Source organism: Balaenoptera ricei, chromosome 2 (genome assembly GCF_028023285.1).
Source record: "Balaenoptera ricei isolate mBalRic1 chromosome 2, mBalRic1.hap2, whole genome shotgun sequence".
Lineage (NCBI taxonomy): Eukaryota > Metazoa > Chordata > Mammalia > Artiodactyla > Balaenopteridae > Balaenoptera > Balaenoptera ricei.
The window spans coordinates 60,601,522-60,628,726 of record NC_082640.1 but is presented as its reverse complement, the minus strand read 5'-3'; the positions used below and the strand labels follow the sequence as shown (position 1 = coordinate 60,628,726).

The 27,205-nt window shown below is 36.4% G+C and overlaps 1 protein-coding gene across 3 annotated transcripts in view; it reads left to right on the top strand.

Annotated features, from left to right (window-relative positions):
- Window positions 1–27,205, top strand: part of SCAPER (S-phase cyclin A associated protein in the ER) — a 485,805-nt gene that overhangs the window by 108,734 nt on the left and 349,866 nt on the right. For all 3 annotated transcript variants that reach the window (XM_059912693.1, XM_059912690.1, XM_059912691.1), the window contains 3 exons: window positions 8,135–8,235; window positions 13,101–13,217; window positions 22,615–22,775. In XM_059912693.1, the coding sequence (XP_059768676.1) occupies window positions 8,135–8,235; window positions 13,101–13,217; window positions 22,615–22,775 (379 nt within the window). The remainder of the gene's footprint in view (window positions 1–8,134; window positions 8,236–13,100; window positions 13,218–22,614; window positions 22,776–27,205) is intronic.

Here is a 27,205-nt window from a genome sequence, read left to right as displayed (position 1 = left end):
AGGAAACACTCTCATGTACCATTGCAACAAAACGAATAAAGTACCTAGGAATAAACCTACCTAAGGAGACAAAAGACCTTTATGCAGAAAACTATAAGACACTGATGAAAGAAGTTAAAGACGATACCAACAGATGGAGAGATAGAGCATGTTCTTGGATTGGAAGAATCAACACTGTGAAAATGACTGCTGCGCAAAGCAATCTACAGATTTAATGCAATCCCCATCAAACTACCAATGGCATTTTTCACAGAACTAGAACAAAAACTTTAACAATTTGTATGGAAACACAAAAGACCCCGAATAGCCAAAGTAATCTTGAGAAAGAAAAACGGAGCTGGAGGAATCAGGTTCCCTGACTTCAGACTATACTACAAAGCTATAGTAATCAAGATAGTATGGTACTGGCATAAAAACAGAAATATAGATCAATAGAACAGGCTAGAAAGCCCAGAGATAAACCCACGCACATATGGTCACTTTATTTTTGATAAAGGAGGCAAGAATATACAATAGAGAAAGGACAGCCTCTTCAATAAGTGTTGCTGGGAAAACTGGACAGCTACATGTAAAAGAATGAAATTAGAACACTCCCTAACACCATACACAAAAATAAACTCAAAATTGATTAAAGCCCTAAATGTAAGGCCAGACAGTGTAAAACTCTCAGAGGAAAACATAGGCAGAACACTCTATGACATAAATCACAGCAAGATCCTTTTTGACCCACCTCCTAGAGAATTGGAAAGTAAAAAAAAATAAACAAATGGGACCTCATGAAACTTAAAAGCTTTAGCACAGCAAAGGAAAACATAAACAGGATGAAAAGGCAGTCCTCAGAATCAGAGAAAATATTTGCAAATGAAGCAACTCTCAAAGGATTAATCTCCAAATTTTACAAGCAGCTCATGTAGCTCAATATCAAAAAAACAAACAACCCAATCCAAAAATGGCCAGAAGACCTAAATAGACATTTCTCCAAAGAAGATATACAGATTGTCAACAGATGAAAGGATTCTCAACATCGCTAATCATTAGAGAGATGCAAATGTAAACTACAATGAGATATCACCTCACACCAGTCAGAATGGCCATCATCAAAAAATCTACAAGCAGTAAATGCTGGAGAGGGTGTGGAGAAAAGGGAACCCTCTTGCACTGTTGGTGGGAATGTAAACTGATACAGCCACTATGGAGGACAGTATGGAGGTTCCTTAAAAAGCTAAAAATAGAACTACCATACGACCCAGCAATCGCACTACTGGGCATATACCCTGAGAAAACCATAATTCAAAAAGAGTCATGTACCACAGTGTTCATTGCAGCTCTATTTACAATAGCCAGGACTTGGAAGCAACCTAAGTGTCCATCGACAGATGAATGGATAAAGAAGATGTGGCACTTATATACAATGAAATATTACTCAACCATAAAAAGAAACGAAATTGAGTTATTTGTAGTGAGGTGGATGGACCTAGAGACTGTCATACAGAGTGAAGTAAGTTAGAAAGAGAAAAACAAATACCATATGCTAACACATATATATGGAATCTAAAAAAAAATGGTTATGAAGAACCTCGGGGCAGGACAGGAGTAAAGGCTCAGACGTAGAGAATGGACTTGAGGACATGGGGAAGGGGAAGTGTAAGCTGGGTCGAAGTCAGAGAGTGGCATGGACTTATATATACTACCAAGTGTAAAATAGATAGCTAGTGGGAAGTAGCCGCATAGCACAGGGAGATCAGCTCAGTGCTTTGTGACCACCTAGAGGGGTGGATTAGTGAGGGTGGGAGGGAGATGCAAGAGGGAAGGAGATATGGGGATATATGTATATGTATAGCTGATTCACTTTGTTATAAAGCAGAAGCTAACACATTGTAAAGCAATTATATTCCCACAAATATGTTTAAAAAAAAGAATTTGAATAAACATTTCTCCAAAGAAGACATAGAAATGTCCAATAAGCACATGAATACATGCTCAACATTTTTAGTCATCAGGGAATTTCTAATAACAACAATAATACCACTTTAACCTCTTTACGTTGACTAGAATCAAGAAGTCAGAAAATAGGAAATCTGGGCAAGAATATGAAGAATATAGAACCCTTTCATATTGCTGATAACAATGTAAAATGGTACAGCTGTTGTGGAAAAAAGTTTGGTAGTTAATATTAAATGTTAAACTTAGAGTTACTATATGGCCCTGTAAATCCACTTCCAGTTGTACACCCAAGAGAATTTGAAGCATGTGTTCACATAAAAACTTGTACATGAATGTACATAGCAGCATTATTCATACTAGGCAAAAAGTGGAAACAACCTGAATATCCATGAACTGACAAGTGAATAAGCAAGTGTGTTTATTCATGCAATTATTTAGTTATAAAAAGGAATGAAATACAGATACATGCTAGCCGGTGGAAAAACCTTGAAAACATTGTACTAAGTAAAAGAAGCCAGCCTCAAAAGACCACATATTATATGATGCTGTTTATATGAAATGTCCGGAACAGGCCAATCCATAGAGACAGAAAGTTGATTAGTGGTTTCCAAGCTTGGAGAGAGGGGAGCAAAGGGAGTGACTGCTAATGGTTTCTTTTGAGGGTGATGAAAATGTTCTGGAATTAGGTAGTTGCACAACTCTTTGCATGTATGTTGCACAACTCTGAATTGTATAATTCAAAATGGTGAATTTTATGGTGTGTGAATTATATCTCAATTTTTAAAATTGAGGAAGAAATGCCAGTATTATGCAAATTCTTCTAGAACCTAGAAAAATAGAGAATTCTTTCCAGCATAACTTTGATAACGAAAGCACTTATGAGAAAGGAAAATACAGGCCACTCTGGAGTATGGAGTGCACAAGTTTAGTGCACAAGCCCTAAACCATATAACGATGTATCGAATCTGTTTATTTGAAAATTGGACACTACATCACAATCAAGTCAGATTCCTTCCAGTCCTGCAGTGTTCCTTTAACATTTGAATATGAAATTAATGTTATTTACCAAATTAGATGAAGATGAAAAATCATATTGTCTCAGTAGATTTAGGAAAAATATTTGATGAAATTCAACACCCATTCATGATAAAACTAGCAAACTGGGAATAACAGGGAACATCCTTACTGATAATAAGGAATCTTCCAAAATTCTAGAGTAAACACCATACTTAATGGTGAAATGTTGAGAGCTTTCCTTCTGCAATTGTGAATGAGACAGAAAGGCTGCTAACCTTATTTCTATTCAACCTTGTACTTAAGATTTTACCCAGCATAGGAATACAAGAATAAGACATAAAAGGTATAAGGCTTAGGGAGAAAAATAGATATGTCATTATTCACAGATTATATATATATGTATGTATGTGTATATATATATATATATATATATTTACGAAGTCCAGAAGAATCTAAAGGTTAGCTATTAGAAGTATTGAGTGAGTTAAATTTGCTGGATACAAGTTCAAAATACAAAAATCAACAGTAACTCAAAAAGAAAAAATTTAAAACAACTACCATTTATTCTTAGGGTTAAATCTAACAAAAGATATGTAAGTCCTCTACACAGAAAAGTATAATATGTTACTGAGACACATTGAGTAAGATAAATATATGGAGCTATAGATCTGTTCATAGACTAGAAAAACAATGTTATAAAAATGTCGGTTTTCCTCCAGGTAATCTATAGAATCAATGCAAATGCAATGAAAATTCTAATTTTTTTCTCCTGAGAAATTGACACACTGATTCTAAAATCTATATGGAAATGCAAAAGGCTGGAATTAGCCTAGACAACTTTGAAGTCAAAGATACAGTTGGAGAATTTACTGAGTTTTGAGATTTACTTCAGAGCTGTAGCAATGTACGATAGTTTGGTACTGGTATAAGAATAGATAAACAGACCAGTGTAACAGAGGAGAGATTCTAGAAATAGACCCATGCTTTAAAAAGGTAATTTTGGAGAATATCTTCCTGACCTTGTGGTAGGAAAAGATTGCTTAAAGATGATACAAATAGCATCAGTCTTTAGGTGAAAGGCTCATAAATGAGACTACCTTAAATTAGGAATTTCTGTTGATCAAAAATTCCATTGCATTAGGAGGGTGAAAAGGCAAGTATATATGTGCTGCACATATAATCAACAAAAGACACATATCCAAAAAATGTGAAGAACTTCTACACATCAAAAAGAGAAAGACAGTTGACACTCTAGAAAAATGGGAAGTGTCTTGAATAGGCACTTCACAAAAAGAGGATGGCCAAGTAAGCATATGAAAAAGTGCTGAGAATCATTAGTAATCAGAGAAATACATACTAAAACCAAAATGAAACCATCACACCCCCGTCAACCAGAATGGCTCAGGTTAAAAACAAAGAAGACCCCAAATGGCCAATGCCAAGTGTAGGTGAGGGTGTGCAGCAGGTAGAGTTCACATAGACTGCTGGTGGGAGTGGGTACCACTTTGGAAAACAATTTGGTATTATATACTAAAGTGGAACATTGGGACTTCCCTGGTGGTCCAGTGGTAAAGAATCCGCCTTACAATGCAGGGGACGCAGGTTCATTCCCTGGTCAGGGAACTAAGATCCCACATGCCGCGGGGCAGCTAAGCCTATGTGCCACAACTGCTTTGCTCACACACCTCAACTAGAAAGCCTGTGTGCCACAAACTACAGAGCCCACGCACTCTGAAACCCGCACGACACAGCTACAGAGCCTATGCGCCCTGGAGCCTGCGTGCCACAACCAGAGAAGAGGAAACCCACATGCCACAACTAGAGAGAAGCCCGTGTGCTGCAATGAAAAATCCCGCATGCCTCGATGAAGATCCCGCGTGCTGCAACTAAGACACGATGCAGCCAAAAATAAATAAAATAAACTTAAAAAAATAAAGTGGAACACATACTCTGTGACTCTGCAATTACACTCTTGGTCATACACTCAACAGAAATATATAAACATATGCATAGGACATGTACATGAATAACAGCATATAATTTGTAATATCCCAAATTTGGAAATCACTTAAATCTTCATCAACATTAGATTGGGTAAATATTGGATAAATAAATATTAAAGTGAATACCAACCAATAAACTGGATCAATAAATTTGGGGTTGGCTAAAAAGTGCCTTCGGTTTTGGGGGTTTTTTTAAAGATTTTTTTGCATGTGGACCATTTTTAAAGTCTATATTGAATTTGTTACAATATTGCTTCTGTTTTTATGTTTTGGTTTTTTGGCTTCAAGGCATGTGGGATCTTAGCTCCCTGATCAGGGAGTGAACCTGCACCCCCTGCATTAGAAGGCGATGTCTTAACCACTGGACCACCAGGGAAGTCCCATCTTCAGTTTTTAAGTAAAAATAAAAGACACAGTTTTCATTTTCACCAAGAACTTTATTGAAAAACGTATTCACCCTTTTGTTCCACTACCTTCTGCCATTTTTCAGGCAACTTCATAATTCCATCTTCCCAAAACTATTTTTATCTTTTTGAACAAAGAGCTGTTCCAGGTGCCTTTTACAGTCTTCTAGGGAATTGAAATTTTTTCCATTAAGAGAATTTTGTAAAGACAAAATAAATGGAAATCTGAAGTTGCAATGCCTGGTGAATATGGTGGATGAATCAGAACTTCCCAGACAAGCTGTAACAGTTTTTACCTGGTCATCAAAGAAACATGCAGTCTTGCATTATCCTGATGGAAGATTACGTGTTTTCTGTTGACTAATTCTGGACACTTTTCGTTGAGTGCTGCTTTCAGTTGGTCTAATTGGGAGCAGTACTTGTTGGAATTAATTGTTTGGTTTTCCGGAAGGAGGATAATAGGGGACTCCCTTCTAATTCCACCATGTACACAACATCACCTTCTTTGGTGGAAGACCAGCCTTTGGTGTGGTTGGTGGTGGTTCATTTCACTTGTCCCATGATCTCTTCCGTTCCACATTATTGTACAGTATCCACTTTTCATCTGTTTTAAAAACGGAATGTTTTCATTACATTTAAGTAGAGAATCGCATGTGGAAATATGCTCAAGAAGGTTTTTTTTGCTTAAGTTATGTGGAACCCAAACATCAAAGCGATTAACATAACCAAGGTGCTGTAAATGATTTTTGGCACTAGATTTGGATATTTTGAGTATGTTGGCTATCTCCCACGTGGTATAACTGATTGTTCTCAATGAATGTCTCGATTTGATTGCTATCAACTTCAACTGGTCTACCCGACCGTGGAGCATCATCCAGTGAGAAATCTCTAGCACGAAACTTCGCAAACCACTTTTGACACGTTTCATCAGCCAACTTCTCCATACACAGCAGAGATCTTTTTTTGTGTTTCAGTTGCGTTTTTGCCTTTCTTAAAATAATAAAGCATAAAATGCGGAAAATGTTACTTTTTTTCTTCCATCTTCAGTATTGAAATGGCTACACAAAAATTCACCAGTTTTGATGTGTTTTTTTAAATGCACACTGATATGACAGCTGTCACATACAGTCTAACAAAATTGTTTTGAATGAAGTTAAAGACAGCTAAGTGCTACTAGAGCCATCTTATGGAAAAAACTGAACGAACTTTTTGGCTAACCCAATATTAATACATTAGAATACTGTTTAGTAGTGACCTTGGACAGTGTCAGTAAATGAATCGCAGGTACACTCTGCAATATGAATGAATGTGGTAAATGTACAAAAGAAGCCACAAAGTGATACATACTCTATGTGTTCATTGATGTGAATTTCAAAATCAGGCAAAATTAAACTATTAGAAGTCAAAGCAGTGGTTACTTTGGAACAGGGATGGAATAGTGATTCGGAGAGGGACATCAGGGAACTTTTAGAGACTGATATTAATAAATTTTTTGTCCTGGGTGGTGGTTGCATGGGTCCTTGCTTTGAAATAATTTATCTGTACATTTATGTTTGTTTTTTTAAAATTTTTATTGGAGTATAGTTGCTTTACAATGTTGTGTTAGTTTCTTGCTGTACAGCAAAATGAATCAGTCATACATATACATATATCCACTCTTTTTTATATTTCCTTCCCATTTAGGTCACCACAGAGCATTGAGTAGAGTTCCCTGTGCTATACAGTAGTTTCTCATTATTTATCTATTTTATACATAGTAGTGTATATATGTCAGTCCCAATCTCCCAATTCATTCCACCCCTCCTTCCCCCCTTGGTAACCATAGGTTTGTTCTTTACATCTGTGACTCTATTTCTGCTTTGCAAATAAGTTCATCTCTACCATTTTCCTAGATTCCACATATATGCATTAATATACAATATTTTTCTCTTTCTGACTTACTTCATTCTGTATGACAATCTCTAGGTCCATCCACGTCTCTGCAAATGGCATTTTTTTGTTCCTCTTTATGGCTGAGTAATATTCCATTGTATATATGTACCACATCTTCTTTATTCATTCCTCTGTTGATGGCCATTTAGGTTGCTTCCATGTCCTGGCTATTGTAAATAGTGCTGCAGTGAACATCAGGGTGCATGCATCCTTTCGAATTACGTTTTTTTCTGGATATATGCCTAGGAGTGGGATTGCTGGGTCATATGGTAGCTCATTTTTAGTTTTTTAAGGAACCTCCATACTGTTCTCCATAGTGGCTGTATCAATTTACATTCCCACCAACAGTGCAGGAGGGTTCCCTTTTCTCCACACCCTCTCCAGCATTTATTGTTTGTAGAATTTGTAATGTTGGACATTCTGACCGGTGTGAGGTGGTACCTCATGGTAGTTTTGATTTGCATTTCTCTAATAATTAGTGATGTTGAGCATCTTTTCATGTGTACATTTATGTTTTGTACACTTTTCTGTGTATTAAATTTAACAATAAAAAAAGGTTAAAAGAATGGTCAGTTGAGAAAGTCTTGAGAAGGAATATCAATACCATTTCTTGGTCTTTAGACTGTCAGCTTCCCCTAATTTCTTAGCAAAGAGTGAGAATGAAAATAAAACAACCCCCCCTCAAAAAAATATCAGTAGGTTTTGCTGCTTCCTCAATGAGGAGTATATATAGTGTAAAAAATATTAATTCCTAAGTCCTTTACTCTCAAATTTTTTCTTGAAACTCTTTAGTTTCAGAATGGAATATAATGTTTGTTGTTTGTTTTGAATTAGGAGGTGTTAATGATGCTGGATAACTATGTAAGAGATTTCAAAGCATTGATTGACTGGATTCAACTTCAGGAAAAGCTAGAGAAGACAGATGCTCAAAGCAGGTAATGAATTCTGGTCTTTATATTTATAGCAGACAGCAGATTCAAAAACATTTATTAAAATTGACAGTGAACTTGATCTCAGCTTAATTTGAAACTTGTAAAAATCTTAAAGTTGGGAGCTGCTTTTCTCAAGTTCAGTAACAAGTATTTATCGGGTACCTACTAGTACAATGCACTTTTATCTGGTACAGAAATTTAATTGCCTAATATGATACATTTACTCCTTTCATGAATTTTCAGTCTAAGGGTCGAATAAAATAGAACTTACTACTATGAAAAACTATTATAGATGTTCAGTGAAAGACAGGGTCTTATTTCTTTTGGGGGATAGATCAGGAAAGATTTCATGGAGAATACAGAAGTGTTTAAAGAAAGTGATGGATTTTAACAAAGTGGTTGGCCTTTCAGATGAAGGGAATAAAGATAGCTATAGAAGTGCAGAGTGTGTGAAGTGACAGCAATGTAGGGCAAGGTATAGTATTTCTTCTTAATATAGTAGGCAGTGACGAAAATTGATGAGATTAGGGGAATAATGAGAGATTAGAGATATTTTAGAAACCTTCATTTGGATCAGCACACAACATCTGAGTGCTGTGTTTCAGGCTCTGGGACTATTGTGGTGAAGAAAACAGACATAGTCCCCGCCCTCATGAAGTGCACAGTGCATTGACAGGAAACACTTAGCAGTGTACAAAGTGTCATCCAAAAGAAATGTAGTATACTTTGGGAGTATAAGAAAACGCACCATCATGCAGTTTGTTAAGTCCAGGAGGGCTTCCCCAAGGAGGAGGAGGTTACATTTAAGTGAGGCAGAAATATCAAGAAGCAGTTAGCTTGACAAGGAGAGAAGAAAAGTGTAATCCCAGGTAGAGGTGATGGTATATGATATCCTGGAGGTGGAAGAAAGCACAGTGTAGTCAAGAATTTAGAGTTTAGCAGGGCTGGAGTGAAGAGAGCAGGGGAAAAGTGGCATGAGAGGAGCCTAGAGAGGTAGAGTGAGACCAGATTATGTAGGACTCTGTAGACATGATAAAAACCTTAGACTTTATTTTGAGCCATAAAATTTCTTAAGTAAGGAAACCACCTACCAGGCTTGTGTTTTTAAAAGATCTTTCTGGCTGTAGTGTGGGAAGGTTGAGGTTCATCAGTATAGTTTATAGATGATGGCTACTCAGACTAGAGTAAAGGCACTAGGGAGAGTTGAGAGATATTCCAGAGATAGGTAATCCAACTGGATTTAGTATCATTTTGGTTATGTGCAAAGGCAAAAGAACAATTTACTATTTCGTTTAGACTTAAAAGTGAAACCAGAGCCCTTGTGAAATGGGTCAGTTCACATGGAGCTACAATGATGCCTTTTTACCCAGAGAAAACAGGCCTAGGCTGCCTCTTTCCCTTGGATTTAACCTTGGTTCAGTCTCAGTGAGTGGAACCATCCTGTAGAGAATGTATCTTTTATCCCATCCTAATGTATCAGTCCCAGGGGGAAATCAAGAGAGTAAAGGAATCCCAAGAGACAAATCAAGGAAGTCTTGATTCCCAGGAAACCAAATTCAAGAAAGCCATGATATGTTGATCCTTTTAATATTTTTTTCTCACAATGAAAATTTTTTACTCTGTCCCTGGGTGGGTCAAGCCTAGTTGTCTTTGTAACAAGCAGTTTTCGTCTTTACCCCTTGGTAATAGGTGATTAGATTGGGCAGGGGTGGGGGGTACATTCCTTCACTGGGTTGAACCAAGTTAAGAGATCATCACACTGATTTGTGATTGGTGACTATATTGCCCTTGTAAAGATAAGCAGAGGAAAGCAATTTCAAAGAAAATGGAATAGATGTACAGAGAGAGGCAGAAATGAGAGAAATCATGTGGTCTTTGAGCGTTTAAGAGTGTTGCTTTAAAGCCTGCCTCTTCCAGCCGTAATCATGAGCCACCTTGAGGATGTCCTTGACATTTTACAGTTTATATCCTTACGATAAGTCTTTATTAATTTTTTCTTTTTTATTTAACTTGATGGAGTTTCTATTCCTTATAACCAAAAAGGGTCTGTAATATAACCATTAGTGCATTAAAAAAGCTAACTAGATTTTTTAATTTTCTTGCTTGCAAACTCCAAGCTAACAGTGGCTATGTTGAAGATTATATTGCGAAAGCTTGTGAGGCCAAGTCCAACAGCTATTCATGTCCTACAAAAATATACCTGAGGCAACTATTTTATTTATTTATTTATTTATTTATGGCTGCGTTGGGTCTTCGTTGCTGTGTGCAGGCTTTCTCTAGTTGCGGCGAGCGTGGGCTACTCTTCATTGCGGTGCGCGGGCTTCTCACTGCGGCGGCTTCTCTTGTTGCAGAGCACAGGCTCTAGCCGCGCGGGCTTTAGTAGTTGCGGCACGCGGGCTTCAGTAGTTGTGGCTTGTGGGTTCTGGAGCGCAGGCTCAGTAGTTGTGGTGCTTCTTTGCTCCACAGCATGTGGGATCTTCCTGGACCAGGGCTCGAACACGTGTCCCCCACATTGGCAGGTGGATTCTTAACGACTGTGCCACCAGGGAAGCCCTGAGGCAACTCTTTTAACGTAAGCACTTATCAACATTTCTCCTTTTTGCCTCCTGAGGCAGCTCCCAGATATAGAAAGCAACCTTAAATTTCCTGTAGATGGCATTATCCATCTTTCATTCCTCAAATCATGCATCAAAATTTATCTCACCCAGACTTGAAATGTAAATGTAAAAACTGAAGTTGTATATACTTAGAAAAGAAAATATAGATAAATATTTATATATTTTTATTGTGGGGAAGGACTTTGTAAGACAAAGGCAGAAAGCACAAAGCAAAATATCTATAGGCTTGATTTAACAGGAAGAAAATATGCCTTTCTACATAAAAAAAAAAATTACAAGTGAAATAGTTATGTCATCTATGTGACAAGATTTGTAGCCATAATAGTAATAATAATAGTAGTAGTAGTAAATGATTGCAAATCAATTAGAAAATGATGCAAATCCCAGTGGATAAAATGGGCAGTAGATACCAATGTACAAATCCCAAAAGATGAAATATAAATGACTGGTGAAAAAGTTCAGCCTCACTTGTAATGATAGTAAATGTATTATAATTTAAAAAACAAAAGCAAATACCATTTTGCCAGTGAATTTTTTTTTCAACTAAACATTTTTCTTTTTAACATCTTTATTGGAGTATAATTGCTTTACAATGGTGTGTTAGTTTCTGCTTTATAACAAAGTGAATCAGTTATACATATTAATATGTTCCCATATCTCTTCCCTCTTGCATCTCCCTCCCTCCCACCCTCCCTATCCCACCCCTCTAGGTGGTCACAAAGCACAGAGCTGACCTCCCTGTGCTATGTGGTTGCTTCCCACTAGCTATCTGTTTCACGTTTGGTAGTGTATATATGTCCATGCCACTCTCTCACTTTGTCACAGCTTACCCTTCCCCCTCCCCATATCCTCAAGTCCGTTCTCTAGTAGGTCTGTGTCTTTATTCCTGTCTTGCCACTAGGTTCTTCATGACCTTTTTTTTTTTTTTTCCTTAGATTCCATATATATGTGTTAGCATACTGTATTTGTGTTTCTCTTTCTGACTTACTTCACTCTGTATGACAGACTCTAACTCCATCCACCTCACTACAAATAACTCCATTTCGTTTCTTTTTATGGCTGAGTAATATTCTATTGTATATATGTGCCACATCTTCTTTATCCATTCATCCGATGATGGACACTTAGTTTGCTTCCATGTCCTGGCTATTGTAAATAGAGCTGCAATAAACATTTTGGTACATGACTCTTTTTGAATTATGTCAACTAAACATCTTTATTGAAATCCTTGTAGGAAAAAGAACTCATCAAAGACTGAAACTCTAGCACAGGAGTCAGCAGACTTTTTCTGTAAAGTGCCACATAGTAAATATTTTAGACTTTGCAAGCAATGCTGTCTCTTTCACAAGCCAACGAAAATTTTAAGACAAGATACCAACTGTTGGCAAGGTTAAAGTAAAATGGGCATTTTTCATCTGGTGGAAGTGTAATTTGTTACAACCTTTCTGAAAGGCGATTTAGCAATAAATTATCAAAAGCTTTAGCCTTTATTTGGATAATCATCTATCTGAATTTTCTTGTTTTCTAACAATAAATTTCACTTTTTAATGAGAAAAAAAATCACAATCACTAGATTAAATGGAGAGTAAGAGGCAAGGAGATTTGGGGAGTTATGGAGGTCTGATTGAGGGCATAAGGATAAAGAAGATGTTGCTTCGGAAAAAACGTTTTAGTAGAGATTGTGCATCCTATCAACTGATTGGTTGTTGGGCCAGTGAGGAAGGAGGAATAGTTAGCTTTTATAGCAAAGAGCAGTGAAATGTCTATGATGTCACTCTCACCGGTGATTAAGAGGTAGAGGATGAAGACTTCATATTTTCCTGTGTATTCTACATTTAAACCCTCACCACTGTATTTCTGCCTTGATCTCAGTTCTACACACTTAGCTCTCCAAGGATATTAGACACAAGCAGCGAGAATTAGTACCATTGTCTTTTTAATGTGTTTTTAGCTGGATATATGGAAGTTTTTAAAATATAAATAGTTTATATCCTGTCTTTGTAACACCAGAGCCCTTTTTTAGATAATTACAGTTATGTTGCTATGCTGTAGTGGGTGGAAAATCCTGGACCATGCATCATCTGGGATTACTTACTGGTAATATGGTAACTTTCTGGTAAACAATGCACTAGAGAAAAATTGTGACCTGCTTATGTTTTCATGCACTAACAACCAAGAGAAAAGATTAGATTACCCCTCCCCCTGCCACCCCTTTTCTCTGTTAATCTGCTGTATGTCTTGAATTGGCAGACCAACTTCATTGGCATGGGAAGTAAAGAAGATGTCCCCAGGACGTCATGTGATTCCAAGTCCGTCAACAGATAGAATAAGTGTAACGTCAAATGCTCGAAGAAGCTTAAATTTTGGGTGAGATGAACTCAAAAAAGCCTACTGAGGCTTGCATTATAGTAAATAATTTTTTTGTGGATAATATAGTATTATAAAACTATATATTTCACTATAAATATATCCATGTATATGTTTTTGTTTATGTTTGAAATTGTTTGAATAAAAAGTTAAAAATATCCAGGAGAGTAAAGTTTAAGTTTCAGGAAATGTTATGTTTTCAAACATAATTAGGATCCAAAAGTTAAAACGCATAAACATATTTCATGCTAAATGATTTGTAACATCAACTGGCAATTTCTTTCACAACAAATGATCTAAATATATCATAAACTGTTATCCATATTATCATATGGATTATATCTTTATACATTATAATCTCATCAACACAGTTTTATAATTATTGTTTTATGCCGTTGACTTTTATATCACAATGAGAAGAAAAGGGTTACAAGAAAAAATAAGTTTGTATTGTCTTTCGAATTTACCTATGTAGTTACTTTTAGTGGTCCTCTTTATTTCTTCATGTGGATTCAAGTTACTGTCTAGTGTCCTATCATTTCAACCAGAAGAACTCTCTTTAATATATCTTATTGGGCAGGTCTGCTAGTGACATTTTTTCTAAGTTTTTGTTTATCTGAGAATATCTTATTCTTCAGGTTTTGAAGGATAGTTTTGCTGTGCATAGAATTCTTGGTTGAGAGTCTTTTTCTTTTAGCACTTTGACTATGTCCTCTCACTGCCTTCTGGCTTCCATGGCTTCCGGTGAGATATAAACTGTTGTTCTTATTGGGAATCCTTTCATGAGATGCCTCAGTTTTCTCTTGCTGCTCTCAGAATTCTCTCTTTGTCTTTGGTTTTCAGTAGTTTGACTATGATGTATTTAGGTGTGGATCTCTGAGTTTATCCTACTTCAGGTTGTTGAGCTTTTTGGATTTGTAGATGAATGTTTTTCATCAAGTTTGGGAAGTTTTTGTCCATTATTTCTGCAGATATTCCTTCTGTCCCTTTCTCTCCTCTGGGAATCCCACTATACCTGTGCTGGTACTCATGATGGTGTTCCACAGGTCTTGGAGACTCTGTTCAAATGTCTGCATTCTTTTCTCTTTGTGTTTCTTGGGTTAGATAATCTCACTTTACCTCTCTTCAAATTTGCTGTTTTTTTATTTTGCAAGCCCAGTTATGCTGTTGAGCCCCTCTGGTGAATTTTTCATTTCCATTATTGTACTTTTCAACTCCAGAACATCTATGTAGTTCTTTTTTATATTTAATCTTTCTTTATTGATATTCTGTATTTGATGAAACGTTGTTATCATACTTTATTTTTAGATGTGGTTGCCTTTTGTTCTTAGATATTATTTGAACATATTTATAATAGCTCATGTAAAGTCTTTGTCTAATAAGTCCAAAGTTCAGGCTTCCTTGAGGACCTATTTCAGTTACTGCTCTTTTAGTGTGTCTGTGAGTAGGCCGTACCTTCCTGTTTCTTTGCATATCTTATTTTTTTTTGTTAAAAACTGGATATTTTAAATAATATAATGTGACAGCTCTGGGGATCGGATTGCTACCCTTTCCAGGATTTGTTGTTGTGGCTGTTTAGTGGTGGTGGTTTTATTACTATTTGTTTGTTTAGTGACTTCCTTGAACTAGTTTTCTGAAGTCTATGTTCTTTGTCATGTGTAGTCACTAAAGTCTCTGCTCAGTTATCTTAGTTGTCAACTAACGATTTGACAGAGGTTTCCTTCAATGCCTTGAACCAGTAAATCGCCTTGAACCAGTAAATCTCCTAGCTCTTGTCTGGTCTTACATGTGATCACTATGTCTTCGGTGCTCTGGAGTTTACAGTTCTGCCTTTACTCTCAGTTCCTGCTTCCTCAGAGCCTCAAGGTCAGTCAGAGGTGAGAGATCAGGGCCTTCTCTGATCTTTCCTGGGATTGCACACAACCCTGCACATGTGTGGGGCCTTCTTCATTTCCAGGAATATATGGGAGCTTTCCAAAGCCCCCTAGGGACTTCTCATTCTCCAACTTTTCCTTTTAAGTCAGCCCCTGTTTGCCCAAAATGCTGTTGACAGCTCTGTCAGCTATGATATTGTTCATCACAGTCGTCACTGTTGTTTTCCTTAAATTTCCCTGGCAAAATTTGTTTTTAAAGACAAAAATTTGTTTGGACTTTAGTTCTTTAGAGTGAGTCTTAAAATTTGATGTGTAGTGTGAGGATTGGTGAGTAGTTTACTTGGTCAGTTATCTTTCTTCTGGTAAAACTTACCCTTTCTTCATGGCTTCTTACTGCTCCCCTCACTGCCCACCCCACCCTACCGTGTCACAGTCATTTTTATCTCTTGTTACTGCTGAACCTTCCATATACTTATATTATTAGATTTTCAATGTGTTAAAAATATTTTTTAACATCTTTATTGGAGTATAATTGCTTTACAATGGTGGGTTAGCTTCTGCTGTATAACAAGGTGAATCAGCTATATGTATACATATATCCCCATATCCCCTACCTCTTACGTCTCCCTCCCATCCTCCCTATCCCACCCCTCTAGGTGGTCACAAAGCACCGAGCTGATCTCTCTGTGCTATGCAGCTTCTTCCCACTAGCTATCTATTTTACATTTAGTAGTGTATATATGTCAATGCTACTCTCTCACTTCATCCCAGCTTACCCTTCCCCCTCCCCGTGTCCTCAAGTCCATTCTCTACATCTGCGTTTTTATTCCTGTCCTGCCCCTAGGTTCATCAGACCTTTTTTTTTTTTTTTAGATTCCATATATATGCATTAGCATACGGTATTTGTTTTTCTCTTTCTTATTTCACTCTGTATGACAGAATCTAGGTCCATCCACCACTACAAATAACTCAGTTTCTTTTCGTTTTTATGGCTGAGTAATATTCCAGTGTATATATGTGCCACATCTTCTTTTTCCATTTCATATGTCAATGGACACTTAGGTTGCTTCCATCTCCTGGCTATTGTAAATAGAGCTGCAGTGAACACTGTGGTACATGACTCTTTTTGAATTATGGTTTTCTCAGCATATATGCCCAGTAGTGGGATTGCTGGGTCGTATGGTAGTTCTCTTTTTAGTTTTTTAAGGAACCTCCATACTGTTCTCCATAGTGGCTGTATCAATTTACATTCCCACCAACAGTGCAGCAGGGTTCCCTTTTCTCCACACCCTCTCCAGCATTTATTGTTTGTAGATTTCTTGATGATGGCCATTCTGACTGGTGTGAGGTGATATCTCATTGTAGTTTTGATTTGCATTTCTCTAATGATTAGTGATGTTGAGCATCCTTTCATCTGTTTGTTGACAATCTGTATATCTTCTTTGGAGAAATGTCTATTTAGGTCTTCTGACCATTTTTGGATTGGGTTGTTTGTTTTTCTGATATTAAGCTGCATGAGCTGCTTGTATATTTTGGAGATTAATCCTTTGTCAGTTGCTTCATTTGCAAATATTTTCTCCCATTCTGAGGGTTGTCTTTTCATCTTGTTTATGGTTTCCTTTGCTGTGCAAAATCTTTTAAGTTTCATTAGGTCCCATTTGTTTATTTTTGTTTTTATTACCATTTCTCTAGGAGTTGGGGCAAAAAGGATCTTGCTGTGATTTATGTCATAGAGTGTTCTGCCTATGTTTTCCTCTGAAAGTTTTATAGAGTCTGGCCTTATATTTATATTTAGGTCTTTAATCCATTTTGAGTTTATTTTTGTGAATGGTGTTAGGGAGTGTTCTAATTTCATTCTTTTACATGTAGCTGTCCAGTTTTCCCAGCACCACTTATTGAAGAGGCTGTCTTTTCTCCACTGTATATTCTTGCCTCCTTCCTCAAAGATAAGGTGACCATATGTGCGTGGGTTTATCTCTGGGCTTTCTATCCTGTTCCATTGATCTGTATTTCTATTTTTGTGCCAGTACCATACTGTCTTGATTACTGTAGCTTTGTAGTATAGTCTGAAGTCAGGGAGCCTGATTCCTCCAGCTCCGTTTTTCTTTCTCAAGATTGCTTTGGCTATTCGGGGTCTTTTGTGTTTCCATACAAATTGTGAAATTTTTTGTTTTAGTTCTGTGAAAAATGCCAGTGATAGTTTGATAGGGATTGCATTGAATCTGTAGATTGCTTAGGGTAGTATAGTCATTTTCACAATGTTGACTTTTCCAGTCCAAGAACATGCTCTATCTCTCTATCTGTTTGTATTCGTCTTTAATTTCTTTCATCAGTGTCTTATAGTTTTCCACATACTGGTGTTTTGTCTCCTTAGGTAGGTTTATTACTAGGTATTTTATTCTTTTTGTTGCAGTGGTAAATGAGAGTGTTTCCTTAATTTCTCTTTCAGATTTTTCATCATTAGTGTATAGGAATGCAAGAGATTTCTGTGCATTAATTTTGTGTCCTGCTACTTTACCAAATTCATTGATTGGCTTTAGTAGTTTTCTGGTGCATCTTTAGGATTCTCTATGTATAGTATGATGTCATTTGCAAACAGTGACAATTTTACTTTTTCTTTTCGGACTTGGATTCCTTCTATTTGTTTCTTGTCTCTGATTGCTGTGGCTAACACTTCCAAAACTGTGTTGAACAATCTTGGTGAGAGTGGGCAACCTTGTCTTGTTCCTGGTCTTAGAGGTAATGGTTTCAGTTTTTCACCATAGAGAACCATGTTGCTGTGGGTTTGTCATATATGACCTTTATTATGTTGAGGTAGGTTCCCTCTATGCCTGCTTTCTGGAGCGTATTTTTCGTAAGTGGGTGTTCACTTTGTGAAAAGCTTTTTCCACATCTGTTGAGATGGTCATATGGTTTTTATCCTTCAATTTATTATTATGTTGTATCACATTGATTGATTTGCATATATTGAAGAATCCTTGCATTCCTGGGGTAAACCCCACTTGATCATGGTATATGATCCTTTTAATGTGCTGTTGGATTCTGTTTGCTAGTATTTTGTTGAGGATTTTTGCATCTATGTTCATCAGTGATACTGGCCTGTCGTTTTCTTTTTTTGTGACATCTTTGTCTGGTTTTGGTATCAGAGTGATGTGGCCTTGTAGAATGAGTTTGGGAGTGTTCCTCTTTCTGCTATATTTTGGAAGTGTTTGAGAAGGATAGGTGTTATTAGGTCTTCTCTAAATGAATTCTCTAGAATTCGCCTGTGAAGCCATCTGGTCCTGGGCTTTTGCTTGTTGGAAGATTTTTAATCAGAGTTTCAATTTCATTGTTTGTGATTGGTCTGTTTATATTTTCTATTTCTTCCTGGTTCAGTCTCGGAAGGTTGTGCTTTTCTAAGAATTTGTCCTTTTCTTTCAGGTTGTCTGTTTTAGTGGCATATAGTTGTTTGTAGTAATCTCTCATGATCCTTTGTTTTTCTGCAGTGTCAGTTGTTACTTCTGCTTTTTCATTTCTAATTCTGCTGAGTTGTTTGTAGTAATCTCTCATGATCCTTTGTTTTTCTGCAGTGTCAGTTGTTACTTCTGCTTTTTCATTTCTAATTCTGCTGATTTGAGTCTTCTCCCTTTTTTTCTTGATGAGTCTGGCTAATGGTTTATCAATTTTGTTTATCTTCTCAAAGAACCAGCTTTTAGTTTTATTGTTCTTTCTATTGTTTCCTTTATTTCTTCTTCATTTATCTCTGATCTGATCCTTATGATTTCTTTCCTTCTGCTAACTTTGGGGTTTTTTTATTTTTCTTTCTGTAATTGCTTTAGGTGTAAGGTTAGGTAGTTTATTTGAGATGTTTCTTGTTTCTTGAGGTAGGATTGTATTGGTATAAACTTCCCTCTTAGAACTGCTTTTGCAGCATCCCCTAGGTTTTGGGTCATTGTGTTTTCATTGTTGTTTGTTTCTATGTATTTTTTGATTTCCTCTTTGATTTCTTCAGTGATCTCTTGGTTATTTAGTAGTGTACTGTTTAGCTTCCATGTGTTTGTATTTTTTACAGTTTTTTTTTCCTGTAATTGATTTCTAGTCTCATAGCATTGTGGTCTATGAGACCATAGTGGGGTGTTATAGTCCCCTACTATTACTGTGTTATTGTCGATTTCCCCTTTTATGGCTGTTCACATTTGCCTGATGTATTGAGGTGCTCCTATGTTGGGTGCATAAATATTTACAATTGTCATATCTTCTTCTTGGATTGATCCCTTGATCATAATGTAGTGTCCTTCTTTGTCTCTTGTAATAGTCTTTATTTTAAAGTCTATTTTGTCTGATATGAGAATTGCTACTGCAGCTTTCTTTTCATTTCCATTTGCATGGAATATCTTTGTCTATCCCCTCACTTTTGGTCTGTATGTTTCCCTAGGTCTGAAGTGGGTCTCTTATAGACAGCATATATATGGGTGTTGTTTTTGTATCCATTCAGCCAGTCTATATCATTTGGTTGGAGCATTTAATCCATTTACATTTAAGGTAATTATCGATATGTATGTTCCTATTACCATTTTCTTAATTGTTTTGGGTTTGTTATTGTAGGTCTTTTCCTTCTCTTGTGTTTCCTGCCTAGAGAAGTTCCTTTAGCATTTGTTGTAAAGCTGTTTTGGTGGTGCTGAATTCTCTTAACTTTTGCTTGTCTGTAAAGCTTTTAATTTCTGTGTCTAATCTGAATGAGATCCTTGCTGGGGAGAGTAATCTTGGTTGTGGGTTTTTCCCTGTCATCACTTTAAATATGTCCTGCCACTCTTCTGGCTTGCAGAGTTTCTGCTGAAAGATCAGCTGTTAACCTCATGGGGATTCCCTTGTACGTTATTTGTTGCTTTTCCCTTGCTGCTTTTAATATTTTTTCTTTGTATTTAATTTTTGATAGCTTGATTAATATGTGTCTTGGCATGTTTCTCCTTGGATTTATCCTGTATGGGACTCTCTGTGCTTCCTTTACTTTATTGACTATTTCCTTTCCCGTATTAGGGAAGTTTTCAACCATAATCTCTTCAACTATTTTCTGTCCCTTTCTTTTTCTCTTCTTCTTCTGGGACCCCTATAATTTGAATGTTGGTGCGTTCATTGTTGTCCCAGAGGTTTCTGAGACTGTCCTCAATTCTTTTCATTCTTTTTTCTTTATTCTGATCTGCGGTAGTTATTTCCACTCTTTTATTTTCTAAGTCACTTATCCATTCTTCTGCCTCAGTTGTTCTGCTATTGATCCCTTCTAGAGAATTTTTAATTTCATTTATTGTGTTGTTCATCTTTGTTTGTTTGCTCTTTAGTTCTTCTAGGTCCTTGTTAATTGTTTCTTGTATTTTCTCTATTCTGTTTCCAAGATTTTGGATCATCTTTACTATCATTACTCTGAATTCTTTTTCAAGTAGACTGCCTAATTCCTCTTCATTTGTTTGGTCTGGTGGGTTTTTACTTTGCTCCTTCATCTGGTGCGTATTTCTCTGTCTTCTCATTTTGCTTAACTTACTGTGTTTGGGGTCTCCTTTTTGCAGGCTGCACCTTCGTAGTTCCCGTTGCTTTTTTCGGTTTCTGCCCTCAGTGGGTGAGGTTGGTTTAGTGACCTGTGTAGGCTTCCTGGTAGAAGGGACTGGTGCCTGTGTTCTGGTGGGTGGGGCTGGATCTTGTCTTTCTGGTGGGTAGAGATGCATGTGGTTGTGTGCTTTGGGTGTCTGTGAACTTAGTATGATTTTAGGCAGCCTCTCTGCTAATGGATGGGTTTGTGTTCCTGTCTTTCTAGCTGTTTGGCATGGAGTGTCCAGCACTGGAATTTGCTGGTCGTTGGGTGCATCTGGGTCTTAGCATTGAGATGGAGATGTCTGTGAGAGCTCTCGCCAATTGATATTATGTGGGGCCGGCAGGTCTCTGATGGTGCAGTGTCCTGTATTCAGCTCTCCCACCTCAGAGTCTCAGGTCGGAGCACCAAGACCTTGTCAGCCACACAGCTGGATCCACATCACAAGAGCAAGGAATAGAAAGGGATCCCTCAGAACTAAAAGCCTCAATGTGGACCTTCTGGCTGGGTCTCTGCAACACATAATCCCGTATGTCATAAGCGGATGGCAGTTCCAAAGCATTGCTCTCCTGTGACTGGCTTCCTGGAGTGGCTTGCTGAGTTGCCTCATCTGCCCCGCAACAGCAGCCGCCTCAAACCCTCAGTGTGTTAAAATTTTTAATGTTTGTTTACTCTTTGTACTTATATTATGACCTTCTTTAAGGCAAGATGCTTGTCATATCTTCTCTATCACAAGCATCTAGCATTGTATCAATACTTGGCCCTTACTAAGAGCTCAAAAAGTGTTATTCAGTAGAACCAATTTTTTGCTTTCGTATGAGATTATTAGATAATATTGCCTTAGGTGAAGGTTGATGGACTTTGGAACCTTATAATAATTGGACCTTAGTGGAGTGGGGGAAAGACGTATAAGCAAATAAAACCAAATGTTTTTATATTCTATCACCATTTTAAGGGAAATTTCCCTGTATTGCAGTCCATTGGTCTGTGGTTCAGAGTATTGTATAGTGCATGGTTTATTTTAACCTGGAAGTCTTTAATGCATGCATAGTAAAGGTTCTCATACTGATCTCCATGTATTATATCATTGGATTAATTGACACTCTTTATTATCATTGTAAAACATGTTTAAGCATGCTGAAAAATTGTGGCTTATAGGCTTACTTTAGTATATACACTTAATTCTGTTCTTACTGGTTGAGTTAAATGCTTTAGGCTATGCAGTTAGTTACCAAACTTGTTTATTCAAGTTGTCTATATTCTAACTCATAACTTAAATACTAAGTAAACCACTAAAATGTGAGTGTAAAAGAGTCATTGTTTCTTTGAAAACTAAGATAAGTTTTTGGAAAGCTTTCATAAAGTGAACTGTTAAATTTTGCTGTCAAATGAGGAGTGGATAGGACAACTGTGAATGATTGGGGAAAATATTATTAAAATTGAGGAGGATTGTGTACTTAGATTATTTAATAGGTGTCACTAAATTATCACTCCATTTTAAAGAAAACAAAATTGGACATTGTCAGTGAGGCATCATACTTGTGGTTCATGTATGAAATAATATACACAAAAAAGCCTGTTTTAATAATGCCTACATTGATAAATTGGCAAATTAATGCACATTTATATTATTAAAAGATATGAGTTTTAAATGAAAATAAAATTTTAAATAAAAAATATATGCATTTTTTTAAGATTCCCCATTTAACTGAAATTTTCTTTTAAACCAGTCTGGTGAGAGCTTTTTTGTTATATTTGTTCCCATACAATATGTTATGGTATAGTAATGAAGTACTAGAACAAGATAAATTTATGAGTATATTTGCCTTAAATTGCTATGGTAGTATGTTATTTTATGTATGTGGATACACGTACACACACATAATGCATTTAAAAATATTAACTATATATTTAAAATTTCAACTTATATTTGATTTATTAAATGCTGTCATTTTCTCCATAGGGGTTCACCTGGCACAGTGGCTGCTCCACGTCTGGCTCCCACAGGTGTCAGTTGGGCTGACAAGGTAAAGGCTCATCATACAGGTTCTACTGCTTCTTCGGATGTAACACCTGCCCAATCTTGCCCACCAATGACAGTGCAGAAGTCTTCTCGCAAAAATGGCAAGTGACTTTGAATCAACCTTTTTTATGTATTAGACAAGTAGATTTATGTGGAGATATTTATTTTATTTGAAGTTGGTGCTAATAACATTATATATTTATCTTTGTGCATCATTTATATGTTAATTTGCCTTAGTTAAAATCATAAAATCGTCTTAAAAACTGTATGAAAACTTTTGGAGATCATTCTAGTCTCAGGTTTGCCCTGTGTAAACTGTAAGGAGAATGATATCTTTTGTCAGTTCATTTATAAGACAAAGTAGAAAAGAAATAAAGTAGTTCATCTTCTAGGTGGTATACACTTTAAAATGTCATGTCAGTACTTCATTTCATTAATATTTAAATACTGTTTTGGTACTAAAATAATATCATGTGTTTATCGTTACTCACATATCTGTTTTCCATACCATCAGAATAATAAAGGGGCAAAAATAAATAGAAGGGCTGTAATTCTGAAGACTCATCTGAATTGATTCCATAGGAGTTTCCTTCATAAATCCAGAGTGGATTTTTATACATCTTTAGAGGCTTGGATTTTAGAGTGATAGTAAGTAATAATGAGTTTGTCTTATTAGTTAAGGAACAACTTGAGAATACTGCTTCCTTTTCTATTCAATGAAGGATCACTTTGGAGTTTTTTGGTTCATAAAGAAATGTTTTATTGGATATAACAAAGGTATTGCCACCTTTGCATTATTGATATTGTTGTTGTTGTGCTGTTTTTCCATTTTGGTCTCAGTAAGTTGTATTGGCTTATTTCAGATATATACCTTACTTTTATGGAATATATTGCCCTTGCTTTCTCTATTGAGGAAGTAGAAAATTAAGAGTAGGTATGAGTTCTTTCTTAGGAAAAGGTAGGAAAATGTGGAATCATAAAGTTTAGTGTCTTTGTCTTGAAAGTCTGAGAGAAATGTGTTAAAAAATCAAAACTGCAAAATAACTTAAAGGAATTATAGTATTAGCACATATCATGGTTTTGTTTAAAGCAGTACTCTCAGATTATTTATGAGTGTGACCCGTTTGGTTGAAGTGAAATGATAGATCTTCATTATGACTAGGCTTAAAAATACTCGTTAATATACCAAGGAATTTTTTTTTTGACCACTTTGGTTTTCAGTTGTGGGGTTTTGATGCACTGTTATGCACAGTGAATTATGGTATATATCTTAAGTAATTTATAATTACAGTAGGTATAATACTCAAGTTTGTAATGATATGCTATAAAATTGATTTTTGTTAAAGATGACAGAGTGAGCACATGCAGTTACTTTGCTTTTTCCCCAGACTCAACTAAAATGGTATGAAAGGACTTAAGGAAAAAGAGACAGGAGAAGAGATGATATGAACAAATTTTTGGAAGTTGGAAAATAGCAAGACCAGTTGTGACATTTGAGTAAGCTAGCTGAATCCTCAGCTCAGAGGGTGGGCAAAACTGTCAAGCAATCCAATTTGATCCACATAACTTCCAAAAGGATCAGAAATTGGTGGGAGCAGGTATCTCTGGAAGTGAGGGTATAGGTAGGGATTATAAGAAGAATCTCGAATCCTCCCTACTTCCCCATAACTCTGAGTAGTAGGATGAGAGTAGATGTAGCTCTCTCACCTTACAGAATATTGGAGGTTTAGTTTCTAGAGAAGGTACAAAAGATGGTATTTGACCTGAGGGATACCAGACACATTGGAAGGTGGTGGTACTGTATTGCAAACAATGAGACTAAGTAGAAGACTATGGATAAAGATAGTGTTGAGATGCCTCAATCTCGCTTCCACTTCAACCCCTCTTCTACTTGAACTGCCAGGTTTCCAGATCAAGAGAACCTACATCTGAGGAACACTTCCAAATCTGATATAGATCATGAGATATTGGTCTTCAAGGCTGATTCTCTAATTGATGAATGTCTGGTAGTCTTGGAAGACTTAGGCAATCTGAAGCCAGATTGTGGCCTTTGGTAGATTGTCTGCAAAGTTGGGTGTGAACAGTTTCTCTCATCCCTGTGCATGCATGCCACTTCCACTGTCAAGTGGTAGAGTCTGTTTTCCCTCGCCTTGAATCTTTGGTTGGTCCTGTGACTTGATATGATCAATAGAATGTATCTAGAGTGAGGTTTGGTAAATTCCCAACCTAGCTGGTAAGAGGGCTTGCAGCTTTAATTTTCTCCTTGTTGGAAGCCAGCTACCATGTGAAGAAGCCCAAGATAGGCTGCTGAATAATGAGAGACCATGTGAAGAGAAACTAGCCAGGAGAAGAAGAACTTAGTCTCAGCCAGTAACTAGTATGAAAGCTTTGGGCATGTGGTGAAGCTATCGTGAATTCTCTGGTCTCAGTTGAACCACCCTAGCTGACACCATGTGGAGATGAGATGAGCCCCCTCCTACACCTCCCCCCGCCAAACTGAGCACTCTTCAGATTCCTGACTCAAAGAATTGCATGGAAATAACATGGTTAGTATTTTAAGATGCTGAGTTTTAGGCTTATTATATAAAAATAGATACTGGGACTATCCACTATTTGAATAACATGGATTATAGAAAGATAAAGGAAAAGGAAGAAGTCATGAAATAATTAAAGGAAATTTTCTTTAACAGAAAGATAATAAGGTTTTAACCAAAAGAGCCCATTAAGTGCCCACTATGATGGATGAAAATACAGTGACATCAAAACATGTTGGGAAATTTATGAGTACTACAGATGATGAGAGGCTCTAAAAAACTAGAGAAAAGAATCAGTTTATATACAAATGACCAAGAATCAGAATGACACCTGCTTTTGCAGAATTATCACTAGAAGCCACAAGAAAATTGAGCAATGTCTTCAAAATTCTGGAGGAAAATAATTTCTAAGCTAAAATCCTATGTCCAGCCAAATTATCCATTAGATGTGAGAGTAGATTAAAGACATTTTCAAACATTCTAGGTCTCAAAAGATTTTTAACTCTATGGACACAATCACTACCAGAGGGAGCCTGTACAGAGACGAGGCAAAGGTAATAATTCTGTGGTGGTGATCCCAGAATGATTGCTGTGTACATGTCTAGATAGCAGCCAGTCCAGATTTTTTTATGTTCACAGTGCCCTGGAAGGGAGGAATCCAGGAAGATAAATGAAATTCTTAAAACAACTAATGTGTTTACCCACATTGAGAAGAGATTTAAAATTTAGCAGAGTTGGGATTGAATTAATTCTAAGTCAGTAGAAAATACTGAGGCTATATCATGGAGAGAAAAGAGAGAGAGAGAGGAGAATGCAGAGAAGAGCATAAGAGGCACACCTGTAAGTGGAGTCTATGAAGGGATGGAATGAATGGTACAAAAGCAACCTTTTAGGAGGTAATCACTGAAGATTTCCCCAAACTGTCAAAAGATATTGTCTTATATTCAAGAACCACTATAAACTCCAAGTAGGAAAAATACAAAACAAATCTCACCTAGATGCAATATAATAAAAATACTAAAAATCAAAGAAAGAGAAAATCTTTGCAAGTAGTCACAGCTTTAAAAAAAAAAGACTTTTCAAATGAGCAAGAGTCAACTTAGAGCTGATGAAAGCCAGATGGCAGTGGAATGAGATCTTTAAGGTGCTGAAAGAAGATAACTGGCGAGATAGAATTCTGCATCCAGCAAAAATAACCTTCAAAAATGAAGGTGAAATAAAGGTAGTTCTAGATGAATAAAAATTGAGAGAATTTGTAATCAGACCTACACTAAAAGAAACACGACAGAGTTCTTCAGATAGCAGGAAAATGATCCCAGATAGAATCCCAGAAATGCATGAAGGAATGAAGAACTCTAGAAGGAATAAACATACAGATAACATTAAATGTGTATTGATTGTGTGAAACAATGTCTTGTGGAGCTTGACTTATATGTAGAATGAAAATTTATGACAGTAACCCAAAAGATAAGAGAGGAATAAATGGAGTTTATATTTTCTAGGTTCTAGCATTGTCTAAGAAGTTACAAAAGTGCTCATTTGCATTAGACATAAGTCAACGCTGTGTTATAAATTCAGGAAAACCACAAAGAAGAATGAAAGAATGTTCAACTAATAATCTTTTTGATCAATCCAAAAGAAAGCAAGAGAAGAGGAAAAAAAGAAACACAAAACAGATAAGACAAATCAAAAAAAGAATTATAATGTAATAGAAGTAAATGCAAATGTATCAATCCCTACATTAAATGTAAATGGTCTAAATATTAAATTTTTAAAACAAAGATTATAAAACTCTTAAAAATAAAGCCCAATTGTATTCTGCTTATAAGAGATACACCTTCAATATTAAGACGTAGAAGAGTCAAAAGAAAAAGACAGGGAAAGATATTCTATACATACCCCATTCAAATCAAAGCTAGTATTGTTACCAGACGAAATAAGAGCAGCCAAGAAACATTTTTTTTTTTTTTTTTTTTTTTTAAATTTATTTATTTTTA